Genomic DNA, 19654 nt, shown 5'->3' with positions numbered 1-19654 from the left:
GGGTTGTGCAAGCAGGTCTCAGAAGGCCCCCAGCTGTGGCTCTGACCACAACCCTCCGGCACCCATAGGCTTCCGTGGCTTCCCAGGGCCCAAGGGCAGGCCCAGCCACCTTGCATGACCCGTCTGACTCCCTGTCTCCAGCCCCTGTGTCTGTAGAGTTCCAGCAACCGTGAATGTCTGTCCGCCCGGCCCTCAGCCTTGAGACCTTTAGTGCATTCAATCAGTCGTTCACTCACGCAGATGTTTCTAGAGCTTGCATTGCATGCCTCGCACTGAGGAATCAACAGGGAACAGACACTTAGGTCCCCGCCCTCATGCCAGAAAAAACAAATGCACCTGGGGAAAGTGCTGAAACCACAAGCCAGGTAAGGGAAATGGAGAGGCACAGGTATAGACAGAGTGGTCAGGGAGGGCTTCTCGGAGGAGGCAACATCTGAGAAGAGCCTGGAATGCGGCTTAAATGGTCACTGCAAGGTAAGGGGAATGCAAAGGCATGAGGTATGGACAGAGTGGTCAGGGAGGGCTTCACGGAGGAGGCAATGTCTGAAAAGAGCCTGGAATGCAGCCTCAGTAGTCAGCACAAAGGCCCTGAGGCAGGTGGTACAGGCTGGTGAGCGATAGGCACAGTGTGAATGGGGTGAAGGGGAGAAGAGGAGGCAGATGCAGGCTGGGCCCATCCCACAGGACCTCCTGGGTCCCATAAGGCCTTTGGGTTTGCTCTGGGCCACACAGGCTTAGGGCAGAGGGTGAGCAGGCTGGGGAATGTTTTCACAGGGTCCCTCTGGTGGCTGTGAGGGGGTAAGGATAAAGTTCAAAGGCTGCGGGTGTCAACCAGGTGAGAGATGATGGCTTGCCCTGGGTAGGACAAAGAGAAGAATCATGGACGGCCCCGACTAGGGAGGTAAACCCTGCAGAAGGGGCAGGTGCGGGGACGGTCAGGAGCTTGATTTTGGATACTTCATCAGACCTGAAAAGCATGGCCTACGTGTGTGGAGTTCATGGGCAAGGGCGGGCTGAGAGATGAACACGGAGGTATTGACATTGAGTGGCTGCAGAACGCCACGAGCCTGGCGGGGTCCCCAAGGCAGTGGTGAGGGCTGACCAAGAGGAGAGGAGGAGGGGAGGGGCAGACAGACAGGGTGGGCCCAGAAGGCCAAAGAGAGTCCCTCAAGGGAGTTTCAGCAACGGCCCACAGACTAGCTGGCCAACGACAGGGGAAGACGCTCTGTCTGAATCTGCTCCCAAGGAAACAGAAAGGCAAGTCCAGGACGTGAGACATTTTCCAAGACGACTGCCTCGGCTTTAAAAATCAACAAAACAGGCTGAGCAGGCCGAGCACAGTGGCTCATGCCTGTAATCCCAGCACTTTGGGAGGCCGAGGCGGGAGGATCACCTGAGATTGGGAATTTGAGACCAGTCTGACCAACATGGAGAAACCCCGTCTCTACTAAAAATACAAAATTAGCCAGGTATGGTGGCTCAGGCCTGTAGTCCCAGCTACTCGGGAGGTTGAAGCAGAAGAATCGCAGATTGCAGTGAGCCAAGATCGCGCATTGTACTCCAGCCTGGGCAACAAGAGTGGAACTCCATCTCAAAAAAACAAAAACAAAAAAAAAAAAAAAACAGCCTGAGTGCAGTGGTTCACACTTGTAATCCCAGCACTTTGGGAGGCTGAGGTGGGATTTGAGCCCAGGAGTTTGAGACCAGCCTGAGTAACATGGCAAGACCCTGACTCTAAAAAAAAATACAAAAATTAGCCAGGTGTGGGGGCATGTGCCTGTGGTCCCAGCTGCTTGGGGGGCTGAAGTGGGAGGATTTCTTCAGCCCTGGAGGTTGAGGCTGCAGCTGAGATCACACCACTGCACTCCAACCTAGATGACAGAGACTGTCTCCAAACAAACAAAACAGCCAAGGACGCCTACTGTAGGTAAACAGAAGGGACACAGGTGCGTCACCCGGATATCCTGCTGTGGTATGCTCAAGTCCTCACTCCTGGGAGACACACCCGGAAGTGTGACATCAGCAACCTTTCTAATCACTCGGAGAAAACATGAATACCAACAGATGTGGGTGGAGACAGAGACAGTTAGGAAATCTGGCAGAAATGTCCATCCTGCACACTCCAGAGAAAGGGAACGCTGACGCTTGGGTGGTTTTGTTTGTTTGTTTTACATTTTCGTAGGTGTGAAAATTTGCAAAATGAAAACTTGAGGAGAGTGTGGTGAGCTATGTGAGATGCTGCTGATGGGGAAACTGAGGCTGGGCATGGCGATCTGGTGGCATGGGAATACAGCAGGAGGCGTTAGCCTGAAGGGAGAGAGGACATAGCCCGGCCATGTTTGCCCTAAGAGGAGCAGAGAACAGGAGGAGGCAGGAGATGGAAGCTTCTGGAGCAACAACAGCCGCCTTTCTTTCAGGAATGATCCATTATAAAGGGGTAAATGCCAGACGTGGTGGCTCACGCCTGTAATCCCAGCACTTTGGGAGGCCGAGGCAGGTGGATCACCTGAGATCAGGAGTTCGAGTCCAGGCTGACCAACATGGTGAAACCCCCTCTCTACTAAAAATATAAAAAATTAGCTGGACGTGGTGGCATGCACCTGTAGTCCCAGCTACTTGGAAGGCTGAGGCAGGAGAATTGCTCAAACATGGGAGGCGGAGGTTGCAGTGAGCTGAGATCATGCCACTACACTCCAGCCTGGGCGACAGAGTGAGACTCTGTCTCAAAAAAATAAGAAAAAAAAATTATGAAGGGGAAAATAGAGGAACACTGGAACAGCGCACTGAACCAGTGAGTGGATAAAAGAGCTGACTTTAGCCAAAAGGGAGGGCAGAGGGACACGCTGTAGTGGCCCTGTCCCCTCAGAGAGACAAGACACCAGGTCACTGGCTGCAGGGGAGTCAGAGGTGCAGAATGCTCACGGGGAAAGAGAAGACACCTCCCGGGCAGCTGAGGTCCCTCCTGGGAGGTCACAGGTCAGTGGGGGGGGGCGTCTGCAGGTCTGCCCGGGAATGCCAAGGACCCAAGTAAGTAAGGAGGGGTGTGAGGATCCTCAGTGGGAAGGGATGTGGCAGGGGTCTCATAGGGACCCAGCATGGAGCTGGGGCACCTAGTGAATACGTGGGTCAGGCGGTACAGGATTAAGGGTGGCATCTGGGAAGCATTAGTCGAGTGACAGGGAGTGGTTGGCCAAGGTCCCTGTCCACCTGGCCCTCTCCCTCTCACCCATCCTTCTCTTATTTTATTTATTTATTTATTTATTTGTTTGTTTGTTTGTTTGTTTGTTTTTTTGAGACGGAGTTTTGCTGTTGTTACCCAGGCTGGAGTGCAATGGCGCGATCTCGGCTCACCGCAACCTCCGCCTCCTGGGTTCAGGCAATTCTCCTGCCTCAGCCTCCTGAGTAGCTGGGATTACAGGCACGCGCTACCATGCCCAGCTGATTTTTTGTATTTTTAGTAGAGACGGGGTTTCACCATGTTGACCAGGATGGTCTCGATCTCTTGACCTCGTGATCCACCCGCCTCGGCCTCCCAAAGTGCTGGGATTACAGGCGTGAGCCACCGCGCCCGGCTTATTTATTTATTTTTGAGACAGAGTCTCACTCTATCACCCAGGCTGGAGTGCAGTGGTGTGATCTTGGCTGACTGCAACCTCCGCCTCCTAGGTTCAAGCAATTCTCTGCCTCCGCCTCCCGAGTAGCTGGGATTACAGGTGCGCGCCACCACATCCAGCTAATTTTTGTATTTTTAGTAGAGACGGGGTTTCACCATCTTGGCCAGGCTGGTCTTGAACTCCTGACCTCATGATCCACCCACCTCAGCCTCCCAAAGTGCTGGCATTACAGGCGTGAGCCACCGCACCTGGCTTCACCCAGCCTTCTCATCATGCAGTGCCCCCATATGTTCCTCACTTCATCACTGACCACTCAAGACCCACAGCATGGGCAAAGGCCCTGGGGTAGGAATGTAGCCACTAACTACCCAAACTGTGAGTTCTGTGGGGCAGAGGCCAAGACTAGGGGTCACCCACCAATCCATCCTAGCACACAGTAGGCCTGCAATCAAAGTTTGTGGCAGGAATGGATTCACAAAGCATATGTGAGGCTGCAGCAGCCCTGGGAAGCCCAGCTGGTGCCTCTGCAGCAGGCCCCGCCCCTTACCTTAGTTATATTCACAAACTTGGGGTCCCCAAGCAGCGTCCTCTTGGCGTAGGCAAACCGGAAAGCCTCTACAATGCGGTGGTACGTCAGGCCCTTCTGCTCAGGGGTCTCCACGCTCGCCTGGGAGAAGTTGTACCCTGGTTGATGAGAGCCAGGGGCATGTTGGTGATCCCCAGGGGCTCAGAGGGGCTCAGATGGTTAACAGCTCCCTCAGCCATTTTGCCCACCTCAAGGAGCATTTTTTTTTTTTTTTTGAGACGGAGTCTCACTCTGTTGCCCAGGCTGGGGTGCAGTGGTGCGATCTTGGCTCACTGCAACCTCCGCATCCCGGGTTCAAGTGATTCTCCTACTTCAGCCTCCCAAGTAGCTGGAACTCCAGGCACCTGCCAGCACCCCCAGCTAATTTTTGTATTTTTAGTAGAGACAGGGTTTCACCATATTGGCCAGGCTGGTCTCGAACTCCTGACCTCATGATCCACCTGCCTCTGCCTCCGAGAGTGCTAGGATTACAGGCGTGAGTCACCGCACCTGGCTTCAAGGGGCATTTAATAACCAATCCAGCAGCTGCTTCAGAAGGCTGTGGTGGGAGTGAGGGATTCCCGTGCCTGGACCTCAGGTCACACATCAGTTCTGGCCACGCAGTGACCAAGTGGCGGGGACACCCACTGGATCGGGGTGCCCTCTGGACCAGGCCCTGCAGCCCTGAGCTCCTGCACCTCCCTCCCTCCTGATGACTCCTGTTCCTCCAGCCCTTGAGCATTGCCTTCTTCATCCCTGGTCACTCTGCAATGCCTCCTGCAGGACGTGGCAAGCTGTGACGCAGGGCACTCCTCAGGGGCTCAGTGATGGAAAGACGTGGTATGGGGGGACCCAGTCATCAGGGATGCAGCAGGGGTGGGGCTGGGGAGACACAGGCTGTGTCACGGGCCGCACCGCAGAGCCGTGGTGGGACCACTCACCTTTGAGGATGTTGAGGATGAGGGCCAACACAGGCCCGCTGAGTGGTGCGCTGGGCATGTAGAGCACTGCGTCTCCCAGGCTAATATTCAGCGGGTGCTCGATCAGCTCAGCACGGTAGTTGTTCAGGTCCTCGGCTGTCATGATGCCCCCTGCAATGCGACAGCAGCTCGGCATGGGCGCGGGAATGGGGCTGCACCATCGCATGAGGGATGGGGCCGCAGCAGTGGCGTTGAGGGCAGGCAGGGCTATACCATGTGGTGGGGACAAGCCTGCACCCTCCTGGGGAGGACAGGGTGCACGACTGGAGGGGCGGGACTGTGCCCTGGGAGGGACCACAGGCAACCTCACCCCCTGGGGGTCCTCACCCGCTCCTGAGCTTGTCTCCCTGACACTGCTCACCCCACAGCTGGGCCCGGGGCCATCTGCCCTCCGCTTGCTTGGCTCACTGGCTTCCGGGCTGCCTTCTCTCCTCTGTGGCCAGAGAGTTTTGTTTTTTTTTTTCTTTTTAGAGATAGGATCTTGCTGTGTCACCCAGGTTGGAGTGCAGTGGCTTAATCATAGCTTTCAACTCCTGGGCTCCAGTGATCCTCCAGCAGGTCCTCCCCAGTCGCTGAGACTACAGGCGGCGCCAACACACTCAGCAAATTCTAACTCTTCTGGAGGGTCTTGCTGTATTTCTTTTCACTATGCTTTGAAGTTACACTCTATGGTTCCCCACCCCACTCCCACTATATGTATGAGACTCCAGTCTCAATATTTTTTTGTAGTTTCACTGTGTTGTGCAGGCTTGTCTTGGACTTCTGAGGGCCTTTTCTCCATTTTTTTTTTTTTTTTTTCCAGATGGAGTCTCCCTCTGTCGCCCAGACTGGGGTGCAGTGGTGTGATCCAAGCTCACTGCAGCCTCTGCCTCCTGGGTTAAAGCGATTCTCCTGCCTCAGCCTCTTGGTTAGCTGGGACTACAGGAACAAGCCATCATGCCCAGCTAATTTCGGATTTTTTTCTTTTTTTTTTTTGAGACAGAGTCTTGCTCTGTCGCCAAGGCTGGAGTGCAGTGGCACGATCTCGCCTCATTGAAACCTCTGCCTCCCGGGTTCAGGCAATTCTCCTGCCTCAGCCTCCAGAATAGCTGGGACTACAGGTGCGCACGCCACCATGCCAGGCTAATTTTGTATTTTCAGTAGAGATGGGGGTTCACCATGTTGGCCAGGCTGGTCTTGAACTCCTGACCTCAGATGATTCACCTGCCTTGGCCTCCCAAAGTGTTGGGATTACAGGAGTGAGCCACCACGCCCGGCTCACAGGATCTCTAAGGGGAGAATTCCTCCTCCAGTCTCCCTGCCGCTTAGCCTCTTCTCATGATGAATGGATAGAGGGAGGGAGGGAGGCTCTTAATTCTCCCAGAGTCAGCTCCAGACAGGCGGGGTATTGGCATGCCAGTTTCCAGCCTCAGTGGTACAGGTCAACACGCTAATCACCCTCCTCCATGAAACAGTGACAAGAATTACCTGAAGAAAGCCACAGCCAAGCTCCAGGCCCCTGCCCTACAAAGCCCCTTCCCCACACCTCTCGAAAGGTGACCCTCATCCCTTGGGACCCTCCTGGTGAATCAAAGTCCCCTCTCTCTGGGCCTTAGCCCAGCTGTTCCTCTGCTAGGAATCCCTTCCTCTCTCTGCCTAATGAAGTTATCTGCAGCCCAGCCACCTCCTCCTCCAAGAAGCCCTCCTGGATCTTCAGGTTGTATTCTAGTGCTTCCCTAGCCCTGGTTCTTGCCTACACCTGCATTTACCCCACCAGGGACTTGCTCTCCTGGACTGCATGGCCTCTTTTGGCTTTGACATACCAGGAACTATAGATTCACATGGCCAGCCACTGACCAGGAATTCCTGCAGGCTCAGGGAGGGCGGGAGGACCGCAGGGCTCCGGGCCCCAGCTGAGGGTTTCCAATGCAGGGTTCCTCACCCAGGCCCCTGAGGTTACCCACTCACCGGCCGCCTGGATGTCCTTCACAATCTGGGCTGTGAGGCTGCCGTTGTAGAAGGCCTGGGCGCCCTCGGTGGCCAGCATCTCGTAGGTGTCAGCCAGCTGCGGCAGGGTCAGCCTCTCCCCCTCCTGAAGCACCTTTCCATCCCGGCAGAACACCTCACTGGGGCAGGGGCGCTCACGTGAGGCAGAAGGTGGGGTGGCCTCAGTTAGACTGCCCACCGACCCGCCCGCACAGAGGAACGGAACAGAGCTGGGGCAGTGCCCGTCACAGGTGGGTGGCTCCGTCACTCAGCACTCGTCCTCCCAGCCTCCTAGTGTCCCCTGCCACTCAGGATACATGGCTGGCCACAGCGGCCACTAGGACCCCACCCTCAGAATGTGTCCCCACACATGGTGGGAAGTGTCTGCATCTCCTCATCCCATTACCAGCGCAGGGTTCCAAAGGCAGAGGGCCGCTCCACTGCCGCTCGGGGACCGCAGGGTCCTTGGGCTTGGGGGCCCTGCCTGTGTCGGGGGCCGCACCCACAGACATACCACAAGACAGGCTGCTGCTCGATGACGGCCCGCTTGTTTTCCAGAGCTGCTGCCAAGCCCTTGCCCACAGGGAAGCCCTGGCGGGCCAGCTGGATGCTGGGCTGGAAGAGACGAGCCCAGGGCAGCCGCCCGTGCCGCTGGTGCGCCAGCTCGTAGCCTCGGATCTCTCCGGGCACAGCCACCGACAGCCCCCCTGGGGAGAGACAGCCACAGTCAGCAGCCCTGAATGACGGACATGGGAACCTCTCGCAGGCGGCATCCCAGGCACATTCCCTGACTCGTTTTACAGTTGGGGCAATGAGGTTTAGGAGAAAAGATTTTTTTTTTCTTTTTTGAGATGGGGTCTTGCCATCTTGCCCAGCCTGGTCTCGAACTCCTGAACTCAAGTAATCCTCCCACCTCAGCCCCCTGAGTAGCTGAGATTACAGGCATAAACCAGCATGTCCAGCAGAAGGGGATTTTTTTTTTCTTTTTTTGAGACGGAATCTCACTCTGTCACCAGGCTGGAGTGCAGTGGTGCGATCTTCGCTCACCGCAACCTCCGCCTCCCGGGTTCAAACGATTTTCCTGCTTCAGCCTTCCAAGTAGCTGAGACTATAGGTACGAGCCACCACACCTGGCTAATTTTTGGATTTTTAGCAGAGACGGGGTTTTCACCATGTTGGCCCAGATGGTCTTGATCTCTTGGCCCAGAAGAGGATTTTTAAGGTCATGTCTGGGCTCAGCAGGCAGGAGTGCGCCTGGACCAGGGATGTCTGATGAGGCCGCAGGAGGGGAGGCACAGCACGCAGCTGGGCTTTGCTGTCCCAGGATTAGGTGTCTGTCTGTGCAGGCGCCTGCATGTCTGAAGTCCTGTGCCAGGCCAGATCCCCTCCCATCTCACCGACCACAAGGCCTTATCCTGTAAGACTCATGGGCTCTACCAGAATGTGCCAAAGAAAGAGCAGGTCCCGCCCTGTCCCAGTTCAAGCACAGGCCACCCTCCAGACCCAGCCAGCCCCAAGAAAGGGCACCCTTCCACTTTTCTACTGGCCCAGAAGCAAGACCTGAGCCTTAATCTCTGTTCTGTCCCCTCTCCCAGCCTCAGTTTCTCCATCTAACTGTAAGGGTTTTTGTTTGGCTGGTTTTTTGAGATGGTGTCTCGCTCTGTCACCAGGCTGGAATGCAGTGGCACAATCTTGGCTCACTGCAACCTCCACCTCCCGGGTTCAAGTCATTCTCCTGCCTCAGCCTCCTGAATAGCTGGGATTACAGGTGTCCGCCACCATACCCAGCTAATTTTTGCATTTTTAGTAGAGACTGGGTTTAACCATGTTGGCCAGGATGGTCTCAATCTTCTGACCTGTGATCCGCCCGCCTCGGCCTCCCAAAGTGCTGGGATTACAGGCGTGAGCCACCACACCCGGCCTGTTTGTTTGTTTTGAGACAGGGTCTCACTCTGTTGCCCCAACAATCAAGGCTCACTGCAGCCTTGGCTTCCCAGGCTCAAGCGATCTTCCCACCTCAGCCTCTGAAGTACCTGAGATACAGACACACCCCACCACACATGGCTAATCTTTTTTTTTAATTTTTTCTTTTTTTTTGAGGTAGAGTTTTACTCTTGTTGCCCAGGCTGGAGTACAGTGGCGCGCTCTCAGCTCACTTTGACATCTACCTCCCGGGTTCAAGCGATTCTCCTGCCTCAGCCTCCCAAGTAGCTGGAATTACAAGCATGTGCCACCACACCCAGCTAATTTTTGTATTTTTAGTAGATTTTTGTATTTTAAGTAGATTTTTGTATTCTTGTATTTTCAGTTTCACCAGGCTGGTCAGGCTGGTCTCGAACTCCTAACCTTAGGTGATCCGCCCTCCTCGACCTCCCAAAGTGCTAGGATTACAGGCATAAGCCACTGCGCCTGGCCTAATCTAAAAAAAATTTTGCAGAGACATGGGTATCTCTTTGTTGCCAGGCTGGTCTCAAACTCCTGGCCTCAAGCGATCCTCCCACCTCAGCCTCCCAAAGTGCTAGGATTATAGATATATCCAGCGTCTAAGGGGTTTTGCCTTCCAGTTCTGATTTTCGAGGAGGTAACTGGAAACAGACCCCTAGGCCTGCTGAGCCCCGAGCCCCACAGCCCATATGGACACTACAGACACTGACCCTTTGCCCAGAAAGGTACAATTATGGCCTCTGCCCCCAGGTATTCTCCTGCTCTCGCCAGAGATGACGGGGGTCATTTGGCTGCTCCCAGGCGTGGTGGCTACTGCACTACAACTACCTCTCCCACCCCGAGGCCTGGCACGTTTCCAAGAGCCGGTGCTTTCAATTCCTTGAAGCTGCACATACATCCTGGAAGGTCTGACACCCAGCACACGGTTCCTTCCACCTTACAGTTAGACAGGGGAAGTTCTAATGTTTGCTAACAGACCAGGAGATGATACTTAGCAACAGTATTTTACAGATTACAAAGTAACTGGAAGAGAGGACTATGATGCTAACACGCAGAAATAATAAATACTCAAGATGATGGAGACCCCAAGTACCCTGCCTTGATCATTGTACACTCCATGCATGTAACAAACACTCACATATACCCATAAATATGTGAAATATTGTATCAATATCAGAAAAACAATCTTCTCCTGACCTCAGACCACTCAGGCTCTCATGCCACCACACTTGCCAAGCTCTCCGGCGACCCCCACACTGCCAGACCCAGTGCCTCCTCTCAGCTTTACTGGGCTCATCACTCCCCTGCAAGCCAGCCCTGCATCCCAGCACCTGGCTCCGCGCAAGTCTCCCCGCCTGCCATCCTAGCTCCTGCTCTCTCCTGGGTCTTTGCTCTCTCTCCTGCTGGTCTGCCTGACATCTGAGCTTCAGCCTCCATTTATGCACTGACAACTCCCGAATTTACCTGCTGGCCTGACTGCTCCTCTGATTGCCAGACCCAAGTACCTACCTGCCTGCTCAAAAAAAGCATTTAAGGCCAGGCACAGTGGCTCACGCTTGTAATCCCAGCACTTTGAGAGGCTGAGGTGGGTGGATCACCTGAGGTCGGGAGTTCAAGACCAGCCTGACCAACAAGGAGAAATCCTGTCTCTACTAAAAAGACAAAATTAGCCAGGCATGGTGGCTCATGCCTGCAATCCCAGCTACTCAGGAGGCTGAGGCAGGAGAATCGCTTGAATCCAGGAGGTGGAGGTTGTGGCGAGCCGAGATTGCGCCACTGCACTTCAGCCCGGGCAACAAGAGCAAAACCATCTCAAGAAAGAAAAGAAAAAAAAAGAAAAAAGAAAGGAAAGGAAAGGAAAGGGAAAAGAAAGGGACATCTCAAACATAAATGTGTCCAAAACCGAGCTCCTGAGTGTCCACTCAGACCTGCTTCCTGAGAGCCCTGCCTGTCTCCATTAGGGTCACCCCAACATTCCATGCATAGACAAAAGATCTGGGGTCCTCTGGGACTCCCTACACAAGCATCGCACCCAACCTGTCCTCAAATCCACAGGCTCCACTTCCAAGTGTGTCCGTCCAGCATCGGCCACTTCCCACCATCCTCTCCACGCATTACTGCAGTGACCTCCGGACAGGTCCCAGCAGGCTCTCTGCCCCTTACACAGCAAGCCCAGGGGTCCATAGGCCAGATCCATCCCCCTCCACTCACATACTCCACAGGCCCCCATTTCCCTCAGACGAGCGGCAGCGGTTTCACCAAGACCTAAGACATCCCACACAGCCTGGGCGGTTACTCTCAGGTCGCTTGCTGCAGCCTCCCTAGCTCCCCACAGGGCTCTGTCCCTGCCCATCACATCTGGATCACTAGGTCTTCCCCCAGACGCCGTACAGCTCCCCTGACCCCATCTCTGCCTCTGGGTCTTTGCTCAGATGTCCCCTTCCCTGACTAGGTCACCCTTCATAGATTCCCACATCTTGAGGCACTCCAGATCTGTTTTGTTTTGTTTCGTTTTTGAGGTGGAGTCTTGCTTTGTCTCCTAGGCTGGAGTGCAGTGGGGTGATCTCGGTTCACTCACTGCAACTCCACCTCCCGGGTTCAAGCAATTTTCCTGCCTCAGCCTCTCAAGTAGTTGGGATTACAGGTGCATACCACCATGCCCAGCTAATTTTTGTATTTTTAGTTGAGACAGGGTTTCACTATGTTGGTCAGGCTGGTCATGAACTCCTGACTGCAAGTGATCCACCCGCCTCAGCCTCCCAATTTGCTGGGATTACAGACGTGAACCACCGAGCCAGCCATTTTTTTTTTTTTTTTTTTTTTTAAGACAGGGTCTCCCTTTGTTGCCCAAGCTACAGTGTAGTGATACAATCATGGCTCACTGCAGCCTCAACCTCCCGGGCTCAAGTGATCCTCTCACCTCAGTCTCCCGAGTAGCTAGGACCACAGGCACACACCACCATGCCTGGCTAATTTTTTTTCCATTTTTTTATAGAGACGGATTCTTGCTATGTTGCCCAGGCCGGTCTCAAACTCCTGGGCTCATGGGATCCTCCTGACTTGGCCTCCCAAAGTGCCAGGATTACAGGAGTGAGCTATTGAGCCCACCCATCCTCCAACTTTTATCCCACAATCCATTCTGCCTCCTTTGAGCTGTGCCCCTGGGTGGACAGTGGCTTCCCCTCAGGTACCTGGGGAATGTGGGGGCCTCCTCTCCACTAAGACCAGATTAGAAAAGAGAGACTCTGGCTGGGCGTGGTGGCTCACACCTGTAATCCCAGCACTTTGGGAGGCTGAGGCAGGGTGGATCATGAGGTCAAGAGATTGACACCATCCTGGCCAACATGGTGAAACCCCGTTTCTACTAAAAATATGAAAATTAGCCAGATGTGGTGGTGTACACCTATAGTCCCAGCTACTCAGGAGGCTGAGGCAGGAGAATCGCTTGAACCTGAGAAGCAGAGGTTGCCGTGAGCCAAGATCATGTCACTACACTCCAGCCTAGCAACAGAGCAAGACTCTGTCTCAAAAAAAAAAAAAAAGAGAGAGAGATTCCACCTCACACCTCATGCTCTAGAGTGCTATCCCCACCAATGAACAAATGAATGAACTGAATAGGATGCCCGTTAAAAGGGCAGGGTATAGAGAGCCTGGGTTCAATTTTAGCTTCACCACCTACCAGCTGTGTGACCTCAGCTGATTTGCATGGCCTCTCTGGGCCTCAGCATCCCCATCTGTAAAATGGGAATCCACACAGCATCCCCCACCCCAAAGGAGCAGGGAAGGGTATGAGATGCTCATGGGTGAAAAGCACAGAGCAGAGTGCGGGCCCCAGTGAGCCCTGGTCCATGAGGGCTGTTAGCGTAATAATTATTCTCTCCGTGTGCAGCACAGGGTGACCCCAGAGGCCTTGGGAGAAATAACAGACGCTCCCAGTCCTTTACTCTGGTGATGCTGGTCCTGACAACTCATTGCGGGAGGGTGCTATGTGGCCAGGAAGGGATGAGGGGTGCTAGAACTGCCCTTGGACCCTGACAAGGCCAGGCTCCAGTGGGCAAGGCCCCTTCCCCGTGGCTCAGCCGGCTCTGCACCCACGCCCCAAGCCTGCAGGCGGCTTACCCTCCTGGGACTGTTTCGAGCTGTTGAACATGGTAGGAAAGGCCAGCCTGGGGGCCACCTCGCGGGCATTGATGACTTCAGCTTTTCCTAGAAGGAGAAGCAGGTAGGCAGGCAGAGTCACCCAAACCCTTCATGCCACGTGAGCCCGGGGGTCCCCCCAGCTGTGCCTCCGCCCAACCCACACCCCCGACCCCTCTCCCTCGCCCCTCCCGGAAGTACTCACGAGTGCTGCTGTTGTAGATGGTGAGGAACAGGCCGCCCCCAATGCCCATGCTGTGGGCGTTCATGAGCCCCAAGCACAACAGGGCAGCAATGGCTGCATCCACCGCAGAGCCACCGTCCCGCAGTGCATCCCTGCCATGTGGTACATGAAGGGGTGAGAACCTGCAGGCTTCCATCCTGGCCCTGCTTACACACCCTGCTGCCCATCTCCCCAAAGGAGGATGGAAGAGAAGTCCATTTGAGTTTTCAGGTTTCTGGTTTTCTTTTTGAGTCGGAGTTTTGCTCTTGTTGCCCAGGCTGGAGTGCAATGGCATGATCTCAGCTCACTGCAACCTCCACCTCCCAGGTTCATGTAATTCTCCTGCCTCAGCCTCCCAAGTAACTGGGATTACAGGTGCATACCACCATACCTGGCTAATTTTTTTGTATTTTTAAGTAGAGATGGGGTTTCACTATGTTGGCCAGATTGGTCTCGAACTCCTGACCTTGTGATACGCCCGTCTCAGCTTCCCAAAGTGCTGGGATTACAGACATGAGCCATTGTGCCTGGCTGTTCTGTTTTTTTTTTTGTAGAGATGGGGTTTCGCCATGTCGCCCGGGCTGTCCAAGAACTCCTGGGCTCAAGTGATCCCCACCTTGGCCTCCCAAAGTGCTGGTATTACAAGTGTGAGCCACTGTGCCTGGCCTTTGTTTTATGAGACAGGGTCTCACTTTGTCACCAAGGATGAAGTGCAGTGGCACGGTCACAGCTCAATGAAGCCTTGACCTCCTGGGCTCAAGCAATCCTCCCACTTCAGCCCCCTGAGTAGCTGGGACTATAGGTATGAACCACCACATTTGGCAATTTATTGTCTTTTTTGTAGAGACAGGGTCTCCCTATGTTGCCCAGGTTGGTCTCGAACTCATGGGCTCAAGCAATTTTCCCACCTCAACCTCCCAAAGTAGTGGGATCACAGTTTTCCTCTTTTTCTTTTTCTTTTTTTCTTTTCTTTTTTTTTTTTTTTGAGACGGAGTTTCACTCATGTTACCCAGGCTGGAGTGCAATGGCGCGATCTCGGCTCACCGCAACCTCCGCCTCCTGGGTTCAGGCAATTCTCCTGCCTCAGCCTCCTGAGTAGCTGGGATTACAGGCATGCACTACCACGCCCAGCTAATGTTTTTGTATTTTTAGCAGAGACGAGGTTTCACCATGTTGACCAGGATGGTCTCGATCTCTTGACCTCGTGATCCACCTGCCTCGGCCTCCCAAAGTGCTGGGATTACAGGCTTGAGCCACCGCGCCCGGCCTCTTTTTCTTTTTCTTTTTTTTTTTTTTCTGAGATGGAGTTTCACTCAGTCGCCCAGAGTGCAGTGGTGTGATCTCAGTTTACTGCAACCTCTGCCTCCTGGGTTCAAGCAATTCTCCTGCCTCAGCCTCCCGAGTAGCTGTGAATACAGGTGCCTGCCTCCCCTGGCTAATATTTTGTATTTTTAATAGAGATGAGGTTTCACCATCTTGGCCAGGCTGGTCTCAAACTCCTGACTTCGGGTGATCCACCTGCCTTGGCCTCCCTAAGTGCTGGGATTACAGGTGTGAACCACCGCGCCCAGCCAGTTTCCTCTTTTTCTTTTTTGTTTTTGAGACAGAGTTTCGCTCTTGTTGCCCAGGCTGGAGTGCATTGGCGTGATCTCGCCTCACGGCAACCTCCGCCTCCCAGGTTCAAGTGATTCTCCTGCCTCGGCCTCCCACGTACATGGAATTACAGGCATGCACCACCACGCCCAACTAATTTTGTGTTTTCAGTAGAGACAGGGTCTTTCCATGTTGGTCAAGCTGGCCTCGAACTCCCAACCTCAGGTGATTCACCACCTCGGCCTCCCAAAGTGCTGGGATTACAGGCATGAGCCACTGTGCCCAGACAGCAGCTTAGTTTCCTCTTTTTCAAGCAAACAAATGTACACGACTTTTATAATTGGGATAAAAAGGGAAATTGCTAATTTTTATTAATAACATTTTATTTTATTAATAACATTTTTTCTGGCTGGGGATGGTGGCTTACACCTGTGATCTCAGCACTTTGGGAGGCCAAGGTGGAGGATCGCTTGAGGGCAGGAGTTCAAGACCAGAAGTTCAAGGCCCGAGCAATATAATGAGACCTCGTCTCTACAAAACAGTCTTTTTAAATTAGTCAGGTCTGATGCATACCTGTAGTCCTAGCTACTCAGGAGGCTGAGGTGGAAGCATCGCTTAAGCCCAAGAGTTCAAGGTTGCAGTGAGCTATGATCGCTACCCTATACTCCAGCCTGGGCGACAGAGTAAGACCCCACCTTTAAAAAGAGAAATAAGCTGGGCACAGTGGCTCACACCTGTAATCCCAGCACTTTGGGAGGCTGACGTGGGTGAATCACAAGGTCAGGAGTTCAAGACCAGCCTGGCCAACATAATGAAACCCCATCTCTACTAAAAATACAAAAATTAGCTGGGCAAGGTGGTACATGCCTGTAGTCCCAGCTACTCTGGAGACTGAGGCAGGAGAATCACTTGAAGCTGGGAGGTGGAGGTTGCAGTGAGCCGAGATCGCACCACTGCACTCCAGCCTGGGTGACAGGGCAAGACTCTGTCTTGGAAAAAAAAACACACACACACACACACACAAAAATTAGCTGGGTATAGTGGCGCACACCTGTAATCCCAGCTACTTGGGAGACTGAGGCATGAGAATCGTTTGAACTTGGGAGACGGAGGTTGCAGTGGACTGAGATCGCGCCACTGCTCTCCAGCCTGGGCGACAGAGCGAGACTCTGTCTCAAAATAAATAAATAAATAAATAAAGCAAAAAAAATAACAACCAAACCACAAAACAGTGGAGTTTATCTAAAGAGACAGAGACTCTGAAAACTGAGAAAAGGGGCCCTGCTGGGCTCTAGGAGACCCACATCCTGCTCTCAGGGTCACCATCCCCTTTCCAGAGCATACTGAGAGAGCCTAAGCAACGAACAGGTAGCTCTATGCACATGGGACACCCCATGTCCAGGCAGCCTGCTTACATGTGGGGAAACTGAGTCTCAGGGGGCCGAAGGTATTGCCCAGTTTCCAGGGCCCATGCCCCCATGCCCTGTCTCGCTCACCTCCCAATCTCCGAGCAGTGCTTGGCATCCGCAGCCACGGCAGCCCTGGCGTACACGTGGCTGGCAGGTTCGTTGGAGGCGGAGGGCAGCCAGAGACAGAGGCCAATAACAACCAGCACCAGGACCACGGCCAGCAGGCCCAGCACCACGAACTGCTTCTTCATGGCTCCGCTACACCCACAGGGTAAGAAGCAGGGTCAGGCCTAGCCTCAGACACTCCCTGGCCCCTCCCTAACAGGGCACAGTCTAACGTAGGGCCTCAGAAACACAAGCACCGTGTCTCCTTCCCACCTCCCAGAACACATGCAGGCCGCCCGGCCCCCAGACCTTTGCCCAGGCCATGCCTTCTGCCAGGAGCTCCGGGCCTCATCACTGCCCTCTCAAATCCTCCCCACTTATCTCCAGAGCCCATCCTGGTAAGAACAACATCTCCAGCAGGGGCCCTTCCTGGGAGCCCCCAGACCTCCACACCCCTTTCTGCAAGGCCTTGTCTACCTCCTCAGTGCTGAGCTTCGCTGCTTAGTGAGAAGCTCCTGTAGGGACAGTCCTGGCCTGGTTTCTCCTGTGTCCCCCACCTCAGCCCAGAGCCTGGCACCGTCCAGGAGCCCCTGAGAACCCTTCACTCCACCTGGAGAATGGGGTTTAGGTTCCATAGTGCTCACAATGGGAGCACCCCATAGTCGTCCCCTGAAATCAGCAGATTCGCAGCCACAGGGCCAGGACTTACTGTCCAGCAGCAGACGGGGCCCCCGCCTGCCTGGGGAGCTGGCCACGAAAGATGGAAGGATTTGCAGCTGAGGATATCACTGGGGTCTCCCTCACACTCTGCAGGAGCCTGTAGCCACAGAATCTTCTTGAGACTCACTGGTCAGGCAGCCTTCTGATTCTCCTGAAGGTCAAGGGCGGTTACCGGAAGCATGCATAGCCCAGTCTTTTCTGGGGGGCTTGATGTGACCTCCTTCTGCCTCTAGCTGCTTTCTCTGCCTCCAGTGGAAGTCTGGAGCCAAAGAGGCTGTCAGTTAACACACTAGTTTCCAGGAATTCTCCCAGCATGTTTCCCAGGCCCAGCCCAAAGAGGGTTCTGTACAGAGTAGGGCAGAGAGGGGACAGGGCATTCCTGCGCAAGCCCAGGATGTGCACATGGTGAGCACGGCAAAGGGGACCCGGGGGCAGAGCCAGCCTGCCCTGCTCTGAGACGGGACTTGCCACTCACCTGCCGTGGGGCCTCAGGCAAATCACTTAGCGGTCCAGCCTGGCTGACGGGAGCACCTCGCTTGCCTTGCTGCTGGGAGTGCTGTGAATAGGGTAGGTAGCCTATGGGAAGGGCTCGGTGAATGGTGGCTGCGAATATCATCATGGCTGCACTAGGGACACCCCAGGAGGCCTGAGCGGCCAAGTCTCTTGCTGTCTGTTATGTCCCCTGTAGACCCATTCTGGGCTGTGCAGTAAGGAACAGCAGTGACCCTTGTGAAGTCTCATGGCTGTGGTAGTAGGTGACAGGTATGACCTCAACAGGGAAGAGGGATGTGGTGACAGAGGTGGGGGTTCCCTCTCCCACACTCAGTTCCCCACAAAGGGCAGTGTCCGCCAGCAAGCCCCTCCAATGAGCCCCAAGCTGGGTTCCCTCTGTCTGCTCCATCCTGTCCCAGTGCAGCCTGTCTGATCTCAGAGCCAGACACAGTGTCCTAGAGGTGGTCTAGGAATGGAGTTCCTGTGCCCTCCTTACAGAGGGGACATCCAAACACCATCATGGAAGGGCGTTCCCCTCCACAGGCTTGGTGGGCCTGGGGCCAATAGTGTGATAATTTTTTTTTTTTTTTGAGACAGTCTCACTCTTTCGCCCAGGCTGGAGTGCAGTGGCACAACCTCAGCTCAGTGCAACCTCTGCCTCCCGGGTTCAAGCAATTCCCCTGCCTCAGCCTCCTGAGTAGCTGGGACTACAGGCATGCGCCACCATGCCTGGCTAATTTTTGTATTTTTAGTAGAGACGGGGTTTCACCATGTTGGCCAGGATAGTCTCGATCTCCTGACCTTGTGATCTGCCCACCTCAGCCTCCCAAAGTGCTGGGATTACAAGTGTGAGCCACTGCTCCCGGCTGTGTGCTACATTTGACCCCTCCCAGCCCTGGACGCAGACACCAAGAGCAGAGGGGCCTGGCAGTGGCCATGTGGCAGCCCACCACCCACATCCCCCCATAGAGTCCAAAGCAGCCCATTACCCCCACCCTGGCCACCACAGCCTGAATTCAGGCGCCACCTGTTTCTGACCTGAACTCCCTGCCAGCCCCTGCCTGCAGTCCCTCCTTCCAACAGCGCCACCCTTCAGTCTCCCGGAAAGTAGCTAGAGGGCTCTGTCTGTCCTGCTGTGGAACAGGCTCTGCCTCCTCCCTGCCCCATGGGCAGCTCACACCCTTCACCAGGCCTGACAGCCCTCTGGCCACTCAAACACCCTGGGTCCCAGCAGGGAGTCCAGGTCAGGGTTAAGGGCTCCTGATAGAGACAGCCATACCTGGAGGTTCAAGGGGCCTCAGGAGCTGGGCAGGCAATGTGCAGCATCCATTGTGGACACAGAACATTCCCATCACAGGGCCGGGTGTGGTGACTCATGCCTGTAATCCCAGCACTTTGGGAGGCCAAGGTGGGTGGATCACCTGAGGTCAAGAGTTCGAGATTAGCCTGGCCAACATGGCGAAACCCCGTCTCTACTAAAAATACAAAAAATTAGCTGGGCATGGTGGCGCATACCTGTAAATCCCAGCTACTCGGGCGCTGAGGCAGGAGAATCGCTTGAAACCAGGAGGCAGAGGTTGCAGTGAGCTGAGATCACACCACTGCACTCCAGCCTGGGCAGCAAGAATGAAACTCCAGGCGGGCACAGTGGCTAGTGGCTCACGCCTGTAATCTCAGCACTTTGGGAGGCCGAGGCAGGCAGATCACAAGGTCAGGAGTTCAGGCCAGCCTGACCAATATGGTGAAACCCCGTCTTTACTGAAAGTACAAAAAACAATTAGCTGAATGTCGTGGCATACACATGTAGTCCCAGCTACTCAGGAGGCTGAGGCAGGAGAATCGCTTGAACCCAGGAGGCAGAGGTTGCAGTGAGCTGAGATTGCACCACTGCACTCCAGCCTGGGTGA

General features: G+C 54.5%; 1 protein-coding gene across 4 annotated transcripts in view; it reads right to left on the bottom strand.

Annotated features, from left to right (window-relative positions):
* Nucleotides 1-19654, bottom strand: part of GGT1 (gamma-glutamyltransferase 1) — a 44506-nt gene that overhangs the window by 1637 nt on the left and 23215 nt on the right. For 3 of the 4 annotated variants that reach the window (XM_032256632.1, XM_032256631.1, XM_032256630.1), the window contains exons 3-11: nt 17731-17799; nt 17245-17514; nt 16518-16688; nt 13411-13541; nt 13188-13274; nt 7639-7831; nt 7107-7264; nt 5121-5270; nt 4162-4298 (exon numbers count right to left, since the gene is read on the bottom strand). In XM_032256632.1, coding sequence (XP_032112523.1) covers nt 4162-4298; nt 5121-5270; nt 7107-7264; nt 7639-7831; nt 13188-13274; nt 13411-13541; nt 16518-16681 — 1020 coding nt within the window. In that variant the 5' untranslated portion in view covers nt 16682-16688; nt 17245-17514; nt 17731-17799. Of the gene's footprint in view, nt 1-4161; nt 4299-5120; nt 5271-7106; nt 7265-7638; nt 7832-13187; nt 13275-13410; nt 13542-16517; nt 16689-17244; nt 17515-17730; nt 17800-19654 lie in introns of those variants that run through there. The other variant, XM_032256633.1, reaches the window with a different exon arrangement.

Source organism: Sapajus apella, unplaced genomic scaffold (genome assembly GCF_009761245.1).
Source record: "Sapajus apella isolate SASKATOON/1434 unplaced genomic scaffold, GSC_monkey_1.0 scaffold95, whole genome shotgun sequence".
Taxonomy (NCBI): Eukaryota; Metazoa; Chordata; class Mammalia; order Primates; family Cebidae; genus Sapajus; species Sapajus apella.
Note: the sequence above shows the minus strand (reverse complement) of the source record. Positions and strands in the feature narration are given on the sequence as shown.